Raw genomic sequence first — 17,421 nt, forward strand, 5'->3', positions numbered from 1 at the left:
AAAAAAATTCAGGAAGGAAATAACTTATTGTTGGAAAATGATTTCCACTCCTTATCTCAACCATTTGAGTTCACATAAAGTAAGACTCATGAAAGAACAACTATTTCCAAAGCAATCATCCTCGCACATGTTTTGGAACATAGATAACCTGAGTGTACCAGGCTATCTTGAGAGGGTTATGGCTTGTAATTTGTTTTGCTTTCAGTGAATGACACTTTATGTTTACCCTGCACTTTTTACCCAATTGCTTATAACCTGCAGAAACTTGATCTCTCATGTCATCCAGCCACTCTTCAGGATCCAGCAGATGAGAAGCTGGAGAGCTCTTTTTTCTGCTGACTGCGGTCATGCATGGCTGGATGATTCATGGTCAAGACTAACAGCCACATCCATGTCTCAGTCATTAATTACCAAGAGAAGGGCTCAGCCCAGAACCACTCAGAGGACGGAAAGTCCTCAGAGAGTGAGCCTATTCCGGTAAGCAGAATAATCAGAGCCAATTTAATCACATTCTGATTTCTCAGCTGCACCTTTCAAATACAGGCTGTTTTCTATGGCCCAAAGGAAACTTGTGAATGGTGCCTGAGATTTTTCATAACGTTAACATTTGAATGAAAGGACCAGGTGAAATCTTAGAATGGAGACAAACATGACCAGGGAGAAGGGCAGGGGTCAGGAAAATGTTCCAAATTTCACAAGGGTACATTTCAAAACTTGCCATTGGCAAGCTTGGTAGCAAACCCCAGATAAATTCTAGTACAGCTGATTAAAGGGATGGTTTTAGAGACCTTCGTAAAGGAAAAAAAAAAACTCCCAATTGGACCCAGCATGATTCCATAAGAGCAAGAAACACCGTGTTAAACAATGTCTCTTTTGATGAGTTTGCTAGGATGCTTTGAAACTTCTATCATGCTATGCTGTTGGACAAGAAGGAGAAACGTGAGCCTGGTCACCATGGAGACAGACTTAGTGATGGCACCACGGATGCTCTCAACTCTAAGCTCTAAGCTGAGCCAGGCCCTGTGGTCCTGTCCTTACTCCCATTCACCCCTCTCAATAGATAATTCACTAATTTAACATACACCTTACAGAGCACAGATTTTCTGGATTTTATCTACTGGGAAAGGGACAGAAAGAAATTGTTCAACCACTGTCCTCATGGGGCTAATACCTAGTGATGGGAAAGGACAAGTACACAGGTAAGCACAGTCCAAGCCAGAGAAAGAAAATTATGGGAAGAAAAGCACGAAGTGCCACTGGGGTACCAGTGGAGACAAAGGTCCCTTCTGGTTAGAAGATGCAGAAGGCTTTGCTTGGGAGATGGCATTTGGAGTATGAAGGAGGAGAGACATGGAGGGTGATGAAGAAAGGCAGTTACCCCAGACAGTGTGAGCAGAGGCACAGACTAGGGAAAAGATTAAGCGCAAAGTCCAGTTTGATGGAAGCAGGGGGACTAGAAAGGCAAGTCAGGATCGTTGTGACGCATTCCTCTTGCTGGGGATCAGCCACGGGGAGCCCTTTAATCAAGCGTTTGGGTTCAGGAGTCACACGGTCTGGCATTTGAATTTTGCCATGGCCACCACCTTCCCCATGAAACTGAGCAAGTTATGTAACTTCTCTGAGCTCTAATTACCTACAGGACAGTGTTGGAGCTGCAGCTGAAACAGGAAGTTTCCTGGGGAGGGCGCTGTGGTCACTCAGGCTCCAAACCCTCCCTATACTGACCTGAATCTGGGATAGAGGGAGTCAGGAGGATAACATGGGTATTTTCCCAGATGATATAAATGAATTCCAGGTAACTCTCTAACAGCATCTTCTGGCTCCCCTTTGTGGCTCCACCTCCAACCAAGGCCAGCACCAACTGCATTTAGCTGTCAGCTGGGCAGTGAATGTGATTCCTGCTTCACTCCTTCCCTCCCTCTTCTCCCTTCCCCCCAAATTCTCACAGCTTGGAGATATGCTCCGATAGTCCCTCCCAAGGCACAGGGTGGGAGAAGAGCGCCTTCTGGTGAGGAGGCAGAACCAGGGGTAGAGGAAATGGGCCAGCCAGCAGGCAGACCAGTCGAGTCTGGAGCTTAGAGTTGAGAGCAGGCATTGGGTGAGGACTGAGCAGCCAGGTGGGCTGGAATTAGCGGGTAAAACAGTCATAAGACAGATCTACTGCCTGGAAGCCAGACATCTGCTGAGGGGAAAAAGGTGAGAGGTCGGAGGTCCAGATTTAAACAGCAGAGAGAGCATCAGCTGATCTCCAGGACCTGGGAGGCTGGGCAAAGCAGAAAGAGCACAGAGCTGGGGCACAGGACCAAGGAAAGGTCTCAACCACCACAGCAGAGAATTAGCTCCGTGGGGACGTTTGTAGGGGTCCTATAGAGCATCCCCAGATGTGACTGGCTGGAGGCTTGTTGGTGGTCACTGAGAGCATCTGCTGTAGTCAGATGTCCCCCTGCCCACCTGATAGTCGGCACTTCGTGTTCTGGAGAATATCAGTCTCCCAGTAGGGTGACTGGTCTGGTTGTGATACATGATTTGGTTTGGATCCAAAGAAATCCAGTTAAAGGGAGGACTTGTGCTCTCAAAGCTCCCCTACCCCCAGCATCTAGCTCTACATCTGGATTTAGAAGTAGTCAGTCCTTCCCCTGCAAAAGTTAGGTGGCACACCTCTTGGGTTTGCTTAGGACCTTTTAAAATATCAGCTCAAGGTAGAAAATTACATATTCATCATTAACGCTAACATATATTAACATATTGATTTAAATATAATAACAATAACATACCCATGTATATGATGACATTTACTACTTTAACTCCCATTCCATCTAGACTGTGCACATCTCCAGGGCAGACACAGGTCTTTTTATTGTTACGTCCCCAAATGCCCACCACAGAGCACAAAAATATTTAAGTCAGTATGAAAGTCAGGAATATCGATGTTTAAATACTTTTCTTTTTATATATTCACAGAATCTCAGATCTGAAACTGGGAATGACTTTAATGATTGCCTAGTCTGTCTACCCAGCCAACGCAGGAATTATTTCTACCACCTTTTCAGCAAAGGATATCTCCTCTGGATACTTCTAACCAATTCTTTGTGGGACAGCCCATTGCATGGTTGGGCAACTCTGCTAGAAATTTCTTCTTCATAGTGCCCCTAAATCCGATTTCCTAGTTACATCCACCCGGTGGTCCTACTCATCTTCTTACCCACCCTTCCCCCCAACACTCATACCCACCATCTTCTTTTCCTCTTTTCCAGATGAAATAATTACCCATGTTAATTTATTTCAAGACCTCTCTTCCTCCTAGTTACCCTACTCTCAAATCAATGAATGTGATCTATATTCATGTCCCTTCAAATATGGCGCCCAAGACTAGCCCTATGCAATCTCACTACAGAATATGGGGAGCAGGCAGCTGTTACACCCTCCTAATTCGGATATTCTTAAGCTACTAATGGCACTTCAGACTGCATTTATCTTTATGGCTATTACCTTTTCCTATTGGTTTTTACCAAACATCTAAGAAGCATAGTTTTTTTTTAAATTGAATTCAGTCAAACTAGTCTCTTTCATTCTGTCCAATTGATTTTTTAAAGCCAAACATTAAGTTGAGAATCTGATTACTTAAAATCTTGGAATGTATTAGAAAACACTGCCCTGGGAGAACAGATGGAACATATAGGTCAGGACCTGCACTGCAGCCAGCTTCCTCTTTCATGGCCCACAAGTCTCCAGGCAGGAACCTTGGAGCATCCGTGACCCCTTCATCCCTCGTGAGTCACCAAGTTACTTGGTCTTCTCAGTTTCTCCTCTAAGTTTCTTCTTTGTCTGTTCCCACTGCAGCTCTAAGATCAGATTCTCACATGAAGCACTGCAGCATCTTTCTGAAATGCAAGCCCATCAGGGATTCTCTGCTAAGAATGTGTCAATGGCTTTCCAGCTCCTCTAAAACAAAGTCTAAATCTGCTCATAGTGCTTAAAGGTCCCTTTGCAAGTTTCCCTTTATCTGCATCTGTGGCCCCATTTTTAAGCTCCCCCTGCACATCCCAGGTGTCAGCCTTTCCAACGTGCCTGCTATTCCCTGATGCACCTGGCTCCTTCCTGAGTTGAGGTCTTTGCTTGTATGTGCTGGCCTTGCTTTGAATGCTCTTCACAGATTAACTCACTTAATACTCACCACCACCCTCTGAAGTAGATAATATTACTCCCATTTTACAGATAGGGGAGCTCATTTGTTAAGCATTTTGCCCGGAGTCATATAGTTAATAAGTTGTAGAGCCAGATGAGTCCCGTAGCCTGAAATGCCCTCTCTTTCTTTCTCCTGGGCAAACTTCTACACAGCTTTCAAGACGGTTCAAGCACTGGCTTTTTGGGAAGTCTGCCTACCCTGCTGAACTTAATCAGCACATGGCACTTATCATTCTGGGCTATTTGTTTGCTAAATGATTGTCCCCCTCTAAGAAGCACACCCACTAAGGACAGGCTTATGTCTTTTTCCTCTCTGAGTCCCCAGAGCCTACATTCTGCATCAGGAATCTAATGAATGCTTTGATGAAAGGAGCTCATTCATGAACAAGTGAATTAACTACTTACAGGGTTCCTCTTGTCGTTGTAATGTGATATTATAGCAACTTGCCAAATTGTCAATTTTGGGTCATTAGTTTTTCCTCTAATGCAAAGCTTAATTGTAGACCAGCTGTCTCCTGAAAATCAGCTCAATTATCTTGAGTCTATTTAAGAGAAATACTGCTTTCTGAAGTGTTCAAGAATTACCTAAAAAATGCAGAGGGGCAGGAAGTTTTAAAACTACTAATTCCAGCATGCCTTTGCTCAGAAGAAGTCCTTTGAGTACATCTCCCTTAGGAGGAGTAAGTCTATGAGTAATGGAATTTTAGCAGAGGAGACTCAAGAGCCCCACCTTGCTGCATGTGTGGCCAGACGGGCAATGAGAGAGAGAAAGAGAAAGGGAGAGAGGGGAAGAGAGAAGCAATGCACACTGTGAAAAATACTCCTGAACCTTTCCTACACAAAATATTCAGTGCATGAAAACAAATCTTGACAATCAGATAAACATGGGAAGCCATAAAGGGGAGGCTGAACTACCTGTGCAAACACCACCAAAGGATCTGGTAATGCATACTGTACTCACTGCATTTTTCTTAGTTTCTGCCTTCTCCATGCTCTGGCATCTAGGGCCTCGCAGTGATAGGTGATGGGGGAGGAGACTGTCCTCCCAGAGGTAGCAGATTCTTAGAGGTAGCAAACAAGCGCAGCTTTCCTAGGCAAATTGGCTAATCCAAAGCCCACCCCGCAATGACCTCCTTTATCAAGCTTTCACACATCAAGCCAATAGCCCTCTGTCCTAATCGACCCAGGGCTGGTACCAGACAGCTCAGTAAAGGGTCTTGTTCATGCTTTCCTCTCACTCCTTCTGCCTTCTGACCGACTCTGGTGCTTCCCGAACCACGCCTCCTGCTTCTAGGGATCTGTGCAGATAAAAACTTGCTCCTTGGGAGGGTACAGCTCAGCGGTAGAGTGTGTGCTTAGCACACACGAGGTCCTGGGTTCAATCCCCAGTACCTCCATTAAAATAAATAAATAAACCTAATTACCTCCCCCACCCTGAAAAAAAATGTAATAAAATTTTAAAAATTAAAAAAAAAAAACTTGCTCCTCATGACAGCATTTTATGTCTGTGTCTTGCCATCCATGATTAAAATAAATTCCAGGTACGTTTAAAAACTCATATTCATCTATTTCATGTAATAGAATTCTTTCCCTCCATCTTCCCTCAAACTTTTAAAGTATGTAACTAGAAATCACCATCATCATCTTATAGATAAGAAAAGGAAACAAAATGAATTTAAGTGACTTATTTAAGGTCATACGAAAAGTTAAGTGGCAGAACTGGGACTTAAACACAGGTTTTGGGCTAGTACAAAATGCTGAACATTTCCCCCCAAATGTCTATAGACGACCACACAAAGTTATGAATACATTCTCCTGGGGGAAAAGATATAGCTCAATTGGTAGAGTGCCTGCTTAGCATGCATGAGGTCCTGGGTTCAATCTCCAGTAAGTAAATAAATAAACCTAATTACCTCCACCCTCAAAAAACAAACAAACAAACAAAAAAACTTAATAAATAAATAAATAAGTAAGTAAGTAAATAAATAAATAAATAAATTCTCCTGTGAGCCTCAGTTACTTTGTCTGTAAAATGGGGGTTACTGAATACCATCTTTTGGATAAATATGACTATGTCTGTGAAAGCACTTTGTAAAATGCAAATATGATTCAAGTCAATATACCATTGTTTGTTACAAAGTTTCTTTCAGTCCCTGGGGCTGGGAATATTCCAGTAAACCTTTGGCTTTTTTGACTACCCAGCATACAAACACATCCCAGGTTTGATAAAGCTCTACCTCCTACCACAGAGCCCAAAGGGGGCCTTTTCTCCCCATTTCCAGCAGATGCAACATGTGACTGACACAACGAACATCTGTGGTGAGAACCTGACTTCTCAGTGCAGTGTGGTCTTGCCTTACGAAGTATAGCAAACCCCAAGCCTAAACTGTAGTCCAATGAGCACAACATCCTTCACATCATTATAAATATGACATAAGCCATGGAACAGGGGTCAAAGGCATCCTCCTGTTAGGTTTTGGATTCCAGGAAGCAGCTACTGTAGTCCTGACATAACGGTCACCCTCCTACTGTTGAGATGTGGGCTTTTCAGGCACTTAAAGCGGTATTTGTAGGAATGATGGCCACCCTTTATGGTGAGTGTCTCTCTGTCTGGCATTGTAATGGGCACTTTGCCTGTTATCTCATTTCATCACCATTTAGCAGGTAAGAAAATTGAAGCGTAGGGAGATTAAGACCCTTAGTAAACGGTGAGTCCATCATACTAGAAGTCCAGGGTCTAAACAGGATTTTTCATCTTTTAATGTGCATGGGAGACCCCTGGAGATGTTGTTACAGTGCAGATTCTGATTCTATAGGTCCGTGGTGGGGCCTGAGATTCTGCATTTCTAGCAAGTTCCCAAGTGGTAGAGAAGCTGCTGGTCTGAGGACCACACTCTGAAAAGCAAAGCTCTAAATCATTCTGCTTCTTGAAAACTGCTCCTTGAATCCTATCGTAAAAAGTACTCCTAGCTCCTTTATGCCTTCTAAGTACTTCCCTAGGGCCTTCTCCCTCTGCCAAAGCTGGGTGAAATGACAGGAGATGCCCTCTGCATATATTAAATTTGCAGAAACTGATTTAACTTGGTGAATGATTTTTTCTTCCATTTGTTCAATCCACAAGCCTTTACTGAGAGCCTGACAGGAGCCAGCCACAGTGGTGGGTGCTGAGGACACCAAGATAAATAAGACAAGATCCTGGCCTCAAAGAGAGGAGTTATTGATGGACACAGGCTGTCCTGAGAACCTCTGATGCTTCCCTGAAAAAACACCCCGCAGCAGACTGACTTAGGGTCAAGTCCAGTCCTGGGCTGCCTTGGCTCCAGTGCCATCTTCACCACCATGAGGCATGGGCACATTTCAGCACGTGGATCCAATTCTCTGGGCACAGAGACAGCTTTATGCGAAAACACAATTCACCTACTTTGGGTCATGGACTGTGTCAGTACACATATAAAATTATGCCTTTTTTTTGTTAGGATTAAAACACCTCGAATGTTTCTTACACTTACTTTTGGTGAGAACTGCCAAAGACAGAATTTGAGCTTTTCAGCATGTTTTAGGTAATTTTATATGCATTTGGAACACAGCAAAAAAAAAAAAAAAAAAAAAAAAATCTGAAAAGAAAATTAACCTTAGTCTTAATTAATGAAATTAAGTCTCAGAGATCAGTCAGATTCTTAGCAAATGGACACCTGTCCTGAGACTAAAGGTTAATACCTTCCAAGGGTGAGGCAATCTATGGAATTTAGTGTTTTGGGAATTATTTTCGAAGTATCTAAATTATGCAAGTCAATTTTCCCTCATGGATACTGTAATTACTTTTTATTTATTTACTTGAGATTTATTTACTACTGTTATTGAATCGTGGACTAAGGCATGCATTTCCACCGGAAAGAAATCTAAAGTTATGACCTAAGGTGGCTCCCAACTGTTCCCTATATGTGAATAAACACCCATAGAAAACCCCTCTTCTCTAGCAAATGCTATCCCTCCCTCCTCCCCACCCCTGCTTCATCCTGATGGCCTGGCTGATAAGGGAATGAGGAGAGAGAGAGATGAAGGTTTGGGAAATGAGGAGAGAATATTCATATTTCTACAGGCAGTCAGTGTCTTGTGACTGCCAGCTTCCAGAAGAGTGTTTGGCCTCATTCCACCGAAATCCTGGCACCTTTACTTGGGTCACATGGTCACTTGAGGTCATTTAGACCCAAATTCCCTCAGATGCAGATAAGATTCTAAACAGTCAGGAACACAGGAAGCCAGCCAACGTAATGGATAAGGGGAGAAAAAGAAGGAGACTTTTACAGCCATCATTCTTTACTGACCTTCTACTGCAAGGTGGTAAAGGTCTGTAAAGTTCTTGAGCTGAACTTCAAGTTGAAACACACTTTAAGGGACTCCTGGCATCCATCCAGCTCTCTCAGTATATGGAGGAGGAAAGTTATGAATGAGGCACAGAAAGTTTCATTACCAAAGTCAAGCTGTCTGACTAGCTAAATAGGAGTCAGAACTTGAAGCTCAGTCTGCTGAATTGCAGTCCCGTGATCTTCCTTTTTGTTGCCTGAGTACATCCTAAACCACTCCTCAGTTCAGACACTCCAGCCTTCCTCCAGGAGTACAGTTTTGCTTTCATCACAAACTATCTGTCTCACTCATTATTTTGTTCATTCAGTCATTTTGCAAATATGCAGCCAGAGCCTGCTGTGTGCCAGGAGGACAAGGAGAACAAGGAGAACATCACAGATCGGGTCCCCGCCCTCAAGGTAACTGTGACTCAGCACTAGAGCAATGCTCTCCGAACGTGACCTTCCCCATCAGAAACTACTGCGGCTCTCCCCGTGATAGATGCTCCAATTTCACAGTTAAAACGTCTCTACAAACATCGACAAGAGAGAAAAGCAAAACATGAGAAAACCAGATACACAGCCTAGAGTGGATATTTTATCTAAAAAGAGTGGAGTGCTTTTGAAATTGAGTCAGGAAGCTTTGAGGCCCCAGTGAGTGCTGAATGACAAGTGTCCCTATGATGTTTTCCTGAAATTGATTCCACAGAACAGTAATTGAGGGGAACCTGTATTTTTCACAACTGGAATTGCCCCTTATCCAAAGAGGTGCTGGCTTACATCAAGTCTTTAAAGAATGTAATCACTATTAGCCTAAATGAGTCCCTTAAAAACTGGCTATACTGAGGCATCTCAGAGGGTTAATAACAAGAAGGTATTGTTGCAGCAATGTGTGTTACAGCTCAGTTGAGACAGCAACCTGGATCCAGGCGAGAGACCAAGCAGCACTCGGAGGGTTGAAGAACTCAGGTTTATTACGCCAGCGGGCCCACAGGAGTTAACACTCCAAGCTCTGGACCCCGTCTGTAGGTTTATACAGGCTTTTATAGGCTACCAGTCTAGACTGCAACATTTTGCAACATCATATACAAATAAAGTGTAACAAAGGTGACTAATTAGGAACAAGATTTGTAGAAATGGATCAATCAGGAGTGAGAGAAATGGGCCAATGAGGAGTTCGCTTCATGCAAATGAAGCACTACAAATGGACCAATCAAGAGTTAGCTCAAGGAACCAACAGAATCTTAGGGGTAAGTTCTGCTTTCCTAGAAGTAAGCCGTTTCAGAGTTTAAAAAGCGAAATAATGCTTCTGGGCCAGGGAACCGAACGGTGCTGGCAGGAGGGTAGTGGCCCTGCCTGGGGGTCCTGCCATCTTTTTCATGGGGCTTTCCACCTCAGTATAATTTTGACAACAAAGTTATGTAACCAGAATGGGGGAAAAGAAAAGTCTTGCAGCTTAAAAGATTTTCTGTTTTTCTTTCTTAGAGGAGGCTTAATCTGGCCTAAGTCTAAGAAGATTTGTCTCCAATTGACAATGTAGGCTTAAATTGTTTATTATTTTTAAATGCGATAAGACCATTTTCGTTCCTCTTTGGCTTATGAGTTATTTTCTCAATTTTGAATTATTGTGATGCTTGAGAGCCTATTAGTATAGAAAGCTTTCGCAGCTCCCCTACTGTTGTTTTCAAGTAGGAATAAAGGAAAGCAACCAACATCACCAGCTAATGACTCCATGTGAACAAGGAAGTGCAAATTTGTTTCCATTTCCTTTGGAAGTATGAATCATAGATTTCCATAGTAACTTGTATCTTTGATAAAGATTTTGATCCAGGATGAAGAAAGTGGAGAGATCATGTTAAATTAATTTTACATGTTCTAATTGAAGCATTGTCAGTGGACAAGGTTTTCCAAATTACCTCTCGTGTGCAGGGTACACAGCAGACACAGAATATATGATTTTTCCTACTGAGAAGCAAAATCAGGGGAATTAAGTTTTAAGGGTGGAAGATTATTTGGACCACCATCAACCCTGTTTAATAACAATATTTCTAACTCCCCGTTTTCTAAATTGCAGTTGGGGAAGTAGCACTGAAGTCACAACAGAAATCTATGCTCGTTCTTTAGTCTACTTTGGAGCTAAGGTTGAACGCCTATTTTTCACAATAACTGGGTTTCACTAAGGAATAGAGAATGAAGGATAATAAGTCCAAAAAAGATTTTTAAAGGATGAACCTGGTAAAGAACAAAGAAATACACTTACACCCATGACATATCTTCCACTTGGTGCCTAAGATGGGAATGGGCCAAGAGGTCTGCGGAATGACAACAGTGTCTCCACAGCACTCTTCTTCTCACAGTACAATTTCCCCTGTACCGAGGGAAACCTTCTGCAGTAGAAGGAGCAGTTTTGAAATATCCCAAAATAATTGTAAAGTTGGGACTGGAGAGAGACATAGAACTGATTTCGCTAATGGGTGCTTAGGAAAGTCCATGTTATGTGAGGGCCTAACTGGCGTATCTGAGCTTGAACATTTCCTCTGATTGTCATTAGAAAGCTCCTGGCTTTAACTGAATATCCCTTCTTTATCCTTTGGCACGCACTGTCGACTAATGATGTGAATACTTGACACAAAAATCCCATAAAACATTATGCTTTAGTAACTTCCTAGTTAAAATTTTATTTCATTTTCTTCATTGGGGTCAAGGTACAGTTTCGCCATTTGACTGCGAACAGTTTATATGTTACAAAATACTAGGGGCAATTTTTAATTCCATAAACCCACAGGCAGATAGTGGAGGCACATAGTGATTCTTATAACAACATACAAGCAAATAGCAAATAGTTGTTTCCTGGAGGTATCTTGAGATATGAAAATGTCTTTTTTTTGAAAATGCCTTTTTTAAAAAAAGTAGAGTTGATTTAAATATTGCATTAGTTTCAGGTGTACACAACATAGTAGGGATTCAATATTCTTATGGATTATACTAAAAATGCCTTCAAAATTTTTTCCCTCTTTCAGATACATGCACTTGTAATAGTGTCTAACATACATAACGTTGAAAGCTTGTCTATATATATATTTTTAATAAAACCTAATAACAAAAAGTGAAAGTTCATGGGCATTTTATTCCCCTTGACTTCTTTTAAAAACTTTTTTGCTCTGCTATTTTATCACTAAACATGATTTTTTCAAAAATATGGGAACCCTCTAAAAACCCCTTCCTCTTTCAACACTCTCCATCTTCTATGCTTCAATCAATGTGTATATATATATATATGTGAATATATACATATGTGTGTATGGATTTCATGCTCTGATGGTCTGAGGAAGTACAGGGATTTAGGATAACATATGATCTACTGACAGTGTGTGTGTGTGTGTGTGTATCTTAGACACAAGGCAAATTAAAACTAGTTTTAAAACAAGCCAATCATTTCTGCTCCTTTCCTTTGAAGTCTGTTATTCGCATTAGGTATCTCTAAAAGATCTGTAAAGTTATTCTCAAATTTCATTTGCCATGTAAAAGACATGATTTAATTATTTCAGCCAACATTCAGACACCCCATCCATCCTGGGCAAATCGTGGCACTTGGATTAAGCACTCAGTTAACATCCAACTGTCTACAGCCACTTCAGCACAGCGAGGGGAAAAGCAACATTTTACTTCCACCTCAAACAGAGGTATCATATTTACCTTCTACTTTGAAGATAGTAAAGTGCGGTCGGCAATGGAAAGAACCCAGCGCGTTACCTGCGCAGTTCATCCACAGACCCTGGTAAACCCAAGTGGCCGTTATCACCGATGACGCTCGGGTGGTTACTTTCCACTCGTTGGAGGCGGTGGCAGCGACCAGGGCGCCAAAGCCCCCGACGCCGAACACCAGAGCCGAGATCTGGGCCCTGGACATGTCGCTCCGCTGTCTCCAGGGACACTGTCCGGACAGAACACTGTGGTTGTCTAGGCATGCAGAGGACCAAACCCGCGTGGACCAGTGAATGCAGGTAGGTGACAGTACTTCATGCTCGGATGGCCTGAGGATGCACCAGAATTGAGGATAAAGTCTGATTTACTGATGGCATTTTAACGGTAGCCTAAGATGATCTTTCTAACGTCCTACATGGGCATTTACTAAAATTTGGTAGATGGCTTCTAAAGGTTTTGAGTTCACAGATTTTTTCCTAGCACCATAGTTAATGCTTAATTTTCTGTTAGCCTGAAGCTTAACGAACCATGCAACGACCAGATATTACAAAGTACAAATTATATAGTAACAGTGAAGGCTTATGTGACCCACTGCTTCTTCAGAAGTCTTGTGTGCTTCTGAGTCTTTATATAAATGGAATCCCAGTGTAGGTTTCTTCTGTAATCTATTCTTTCACACATTAAGCTTGTGAAATTTATCCATCTTCAGGAATGTAGCTATGGTTCATTAATTATTACAGCTGGATATAGTATTTCATTAAACACGTTACAATTTATTTATGTGTTTTCCTGGAGATCAATATTTATTTCGTTTCCCCCTCAGCCTTTACCCCATAATAATTGGAACAGCTATAAACATTTTTACGCATTTCTCCTTGTGCACAGGGTAAAACCTAGAAGCAGAATTGCTAGGATGTAGGAAATGCCATCTTCTATTTTACAGATAATGCTACATTGCTTTGCTGAGTACGTAGTCACAGCAGTATGCAGTCCAGCCCCTCCCTCCTTCCCGTGGCGGTGTCTTCATTGTGCTACTTTGTAACACCTGGTATCGCGGTGTTCTCAGAGTTGCTTTTTGATTTTGGCCAGTCTGATGGGTGTAAAGGTACCACCTTATGATTACTACTCTGTACTCTCTGATTACCAATAAGGTTGAGCATCTTCTTGTGTTTATTGGCTCATGTTTTTGTTTACAAAGATATTTGTAGTTTTTTGCCTGTTTTTATCCATTGCCTTGCTTGATTTTTAAAATTTATCTTTAGCTCTGTATATATTCTAGCAAGAAGCTTTTGTTGGTTATTTATGTTGCAAATATCTTCCCCTAGTCTGTGGTTTGACTTTATGGGCCATTTGATAAAGAGTCTTAATTTCCATGTAGTCAAATTTATCAAGCTTTCCCTAAATTATTTGTGTTTTTGAGATCTCGATTAAGAAATCCTCCCTCAGAGATAATAAATACATTGTCTTTTATTACTATTTCAACATTTTTAGCATTCACATTTAAGTTCTTAAATCATCCAAGAATGGACTTTTTTTGGATGTGTTTTATGATTTGGGATCTATTTCATTTTTCAATATAGAAACACAGTTTTTCTGTTTTTACCAAATAGTCCCTTGTCTCCCTATTGATCTGCGATGTTGCTTCTGTCATGTCAGGTATCGATGTTTGCATGGTCTGTTTCTGGATTCTCTACTCTGTTCCATTCACCTGCTTGTCTGCTCCCGCACCAATACAACACTTTCTTAATTTCTCAAAGGTTATAAATGTGTCTTGCAATCTTGTTGGTGTCGCTTACCTTCTCTCCTTTTTCAAGTGTCTGGAACTTTTTTTTTTTCTTTCTTTCTTTGCTCTTTGCTCTTCCTTATGTATTTTAGAATAAGCTTATTAAGTTATGCAGATATATACTTATTAGGATGTTTGTTGGGGGGAAAGTGGACAACTTTGTAAAATTTAGTCTTCCTGTCAATGAATATAGTATGTCTCTTCATTTAACTCATCTTTAATGTTTTTCAGTAAAGTTATATGTTTTAATTCACAAAGGTCTTGTTACACTTTTTTGCTAGATTTATTCTTAAACTTAGTGCTGATTCTAACAACTGTTTTCTCTAACATGTGATTTTTCTCATTTTTTTCCTGTATATACATATAGTTTTTCTTCTTTCTTGTACTTTTTTGAGTTGAGTTTTTTCCACATTTTATTTTTCTATTTAATTGGAAGTTATATATTACTTGTATTGTTTAATGGTTATTCTAGAAATTATAGTACATATTTAATATGTAAAATTAATCATTGTCTTTCTTATCCTTCTGAATAATAATACAGGGACCTTAAAATGTTTAATATTAATAACTCCTCTTCTGGTCTATGTCATTATTTCTATGTTGTTTGGTTTTTAGCTCCACAAATTAGATTTTTATCTCCACAAATGTTTATTTTCTTTTTCCGTAAGTCTATTTTTGAGAAGTTTCACTAAAAACAGAAGTTAGGGACTGTTGGTAGTTACCTCTCTAAGTTTTTGTGTGTTAGATAATGTATCCTGTGCTTGCTTTTGGTAGATAATTTTGCTGGCTATAGTTATAAGTAGATAATTATTTTGACTCAGTACTTTGAAGATATAATTCCATTTTTATTTGGCTTCAATTGTTCTTTTTGAGAAATCAAGAGTCTGATTTCTCCTTTCTTTGTAGATTAATCTGCATTTTCTTTTTGGCTGGTTTTAAGATTGTCTTTGTCTTTGGTTTTTGTAGTAATTTTCTAAGTGCAGATTTTTAAAAAAGTCTTCATCGGAATTTACTGAACTTTTTTTTTTAGAGATGTATCATAACTTATTTAATTATTTCCTAAATAATAGACATTTACACAATTTCCAATTCTCTGTTATTACAAATACTACAGCAAAGAACATTCATTGTCGATAAATGATTTTCCACCTATGAGCATATGTATAGGTGAAAGTCAAATTGTTGGATCAGAATATATGCATTTAGCAGTTGAAGATATTTCCCATTTGATTCATAATTTTTAAAAAAACTTCATTTGTGTATTTATTTTACAATATCATATTTTTTAAATTGAAGTATAGTTGAGGTACAGTATTATATGTTACAGATACACAATATAGGGATTCACAATTTTCAAAGCTTATACTTTATTTATAGTTATTATAAAATATTGGCTATATTCCCCATGTTGGACAATACATCCTTGTAGCTTATTTTATACCTAAAGTTTGTACCTCTTAATCCTCCACCTCCATCTTGCCCCTCCCCCTCCCCTCTCCACTGGTAACCACTAGTTCCTTCTCTACATCTGTGAGTCTGTTTCTTTTCTGTTATATTCACTAGTTTATTGTATTTTTTAAGATTCCACATGTAAGTGATATCTTACAGTATTTGTCTTTCTGTCTGACTCACTTTACCCAGCATAATGCCCTCCAAGTCCATCCATGCTGTACACCAGAAACTAATACAACATTTTAAATCAAGTGTACTTCAGTTAAAAAGCAAACAAATAAACAAACAACCCATTTAAAATTTGGGCAGTAGAACTGAACAGACATTTTTCCAAAGGAGGAAATGCAGGTGGCCAACAGAACATGAAAAGCTGCTCAACATCACCAATATCAGGGAAACGCAAATCAGAGTCACAGTGAGACACCATCTCCCAGCTGTCAGAATGGCCATCATCAAAAAGAACACAAATAACAAATGTTGGCAAGGATGTGGAGAAAAGGGAACCCTTGTACACTGTTGTTTGGAATATAAATTGGTGCAGCCACTATGGAAAACAGTATGGAGGTTTCTTAAAAACCCAAAACCAGAACCACCACATGGCCCAGCAACTCCACTTCTGGGCACATATCCGAGAAAAACAAAAACATTAATTCGAAAAGATACATACACCCCACAATTAACGGCAGCACTATTTACAATCGCCAAGATGTGAAAGCATCCCAGGTGCACATCAGTGTATGATGAACTGCTTGAAACTGATGACTCATATCTTTCATCAGTTCTGGAAATCTATTAGTCCCTAACCTCTCCAGATAGCACCTCTCTTCCTATCCTTTCTTTATCTCCTTCTGTGACTCTGATAAGATCTAATTTTTGTTTGTTTTATGTCTCAAACTCTCCTAAACTTTAAAAAAAATTTCTCTCTGCTCTATGCTGCTTCTGGGAATTTTTTCAGACATATGTTCTGATTTTTAAATTTTTTTCTCTGCTCTGTATAATCTGCTGTTAACCCAACCATAGTTTCTAATTTCTATTACTCTCTCTTTTTTAATTTCTAGAAGTTCCATTTTATTCTTTTTCAAATCTGCCTGTTTCGTTTTTCTAATCTCTTGTTCTTTTGTCATAATTCAAGTGCCCTATTTTATTTTTTAAGCATTAATGTTATTTATTTTATATTCTGCAGCTCATTATTCTCATACCTGTAGTTTTTGCAGGTTGGGTTAACTATAATTTTTCCTAAAATTTTGACTCTCTTACACATTATGGTTTGTTAAAATATGTGCTCTGTGCTTTGTGATTGTGAGCTTGTGTTCTTTGCAACTTTAGTCATGGAAATGGAGGAGTGGAAGCAGAGAGGAAGGAAGGAGGGGAAGAAAGAAGGAAGGAGGGGAAGAAGAGGGTAAAGGATGTACACATCTTAGCTTGGAAGAGTAGTGTACTAAGTCTTCATGGAAGGCAGACACTCCAAGAGGTCCAGGAGAGGGAATTCTGAATACAGCCTGTGAACTAGGTAGTTTAGAGTGCACCCTCTGCTGGTACAGAGAACAGCAAGTCCAAACAGAGCTTCAGGGAGACCTCTTCAGAGCAATGTACTTCTGTCTCCCAGGACAAGAATTCCCTTCTTTTTTTGCAGGCAGGTGGCAGTGTGAGGGGAAGACAGGATAGAAATAGGAAATACTGGGCCTGGGACAAGAGATTATCATTTGATTCTGGAAAATATGAACTCCGTCACTTTTCCCCACCTTCCCCATCCCAACAAAAGCTGAAAACCTGAAACTATTTGTGTCCCCGGGGTTGAGGGGACTCACAGGACACAGGACATATCTATTGTTTTTCCCATGTATATATTCCTTTTGTTGTGTTTATCTTTAGCATGCCTTTCAGATGATCAACTGACTTATTAGCTTATTTAATATATCCTATTAGACTTGCTTATGTTTCATAAGCTACTTG

General features: G+C 40.2%; 1 protein-coding gene across 2 annotated transcripts in view; it reads right to left on the reverse strand.

Moving 5' to 3' along the window:
* Positions 1 to 12,670, reverse strand: part of CLDN10 (claudin 10) — an 88,897-nt gene extending 76,227 nt beyond the window's left edge. For both annotated transcript variants that reach the window (XM_064493027.1, XM_064493026.1), the window contains exon 1: positions 12,225 to 12,670. In XM_064493027.1, the coding sequence (XP_064349097.1) occupies positions 12,225 to 12,438 (214 nt within the window). In that variant the 5' untranslated portion in view covers positions 12,439 to 12,670. The remainder of the gene's footprint in view (positions 1 to 12,224) is intronic.
* Between the last annotated feature and the right edge of the window lie 4,751 nt (positions 12,671 to 17,421).

The sequence above is a fragment of the Camelus dromedarius genome, chromosome 13 (assembly GCF_036321535.1).
Source record: "Camelus dromedarius isolate mCamDro1 chromosome 13, mCamDro1.pat, whole genome shotgun sequence".
Taxonomy (NCBI): Eukaryota; Metazoa; Chordata; class Mammalia; order Artiodactyla; family Camelidae; genus Camelus; species Camelus dromedarius.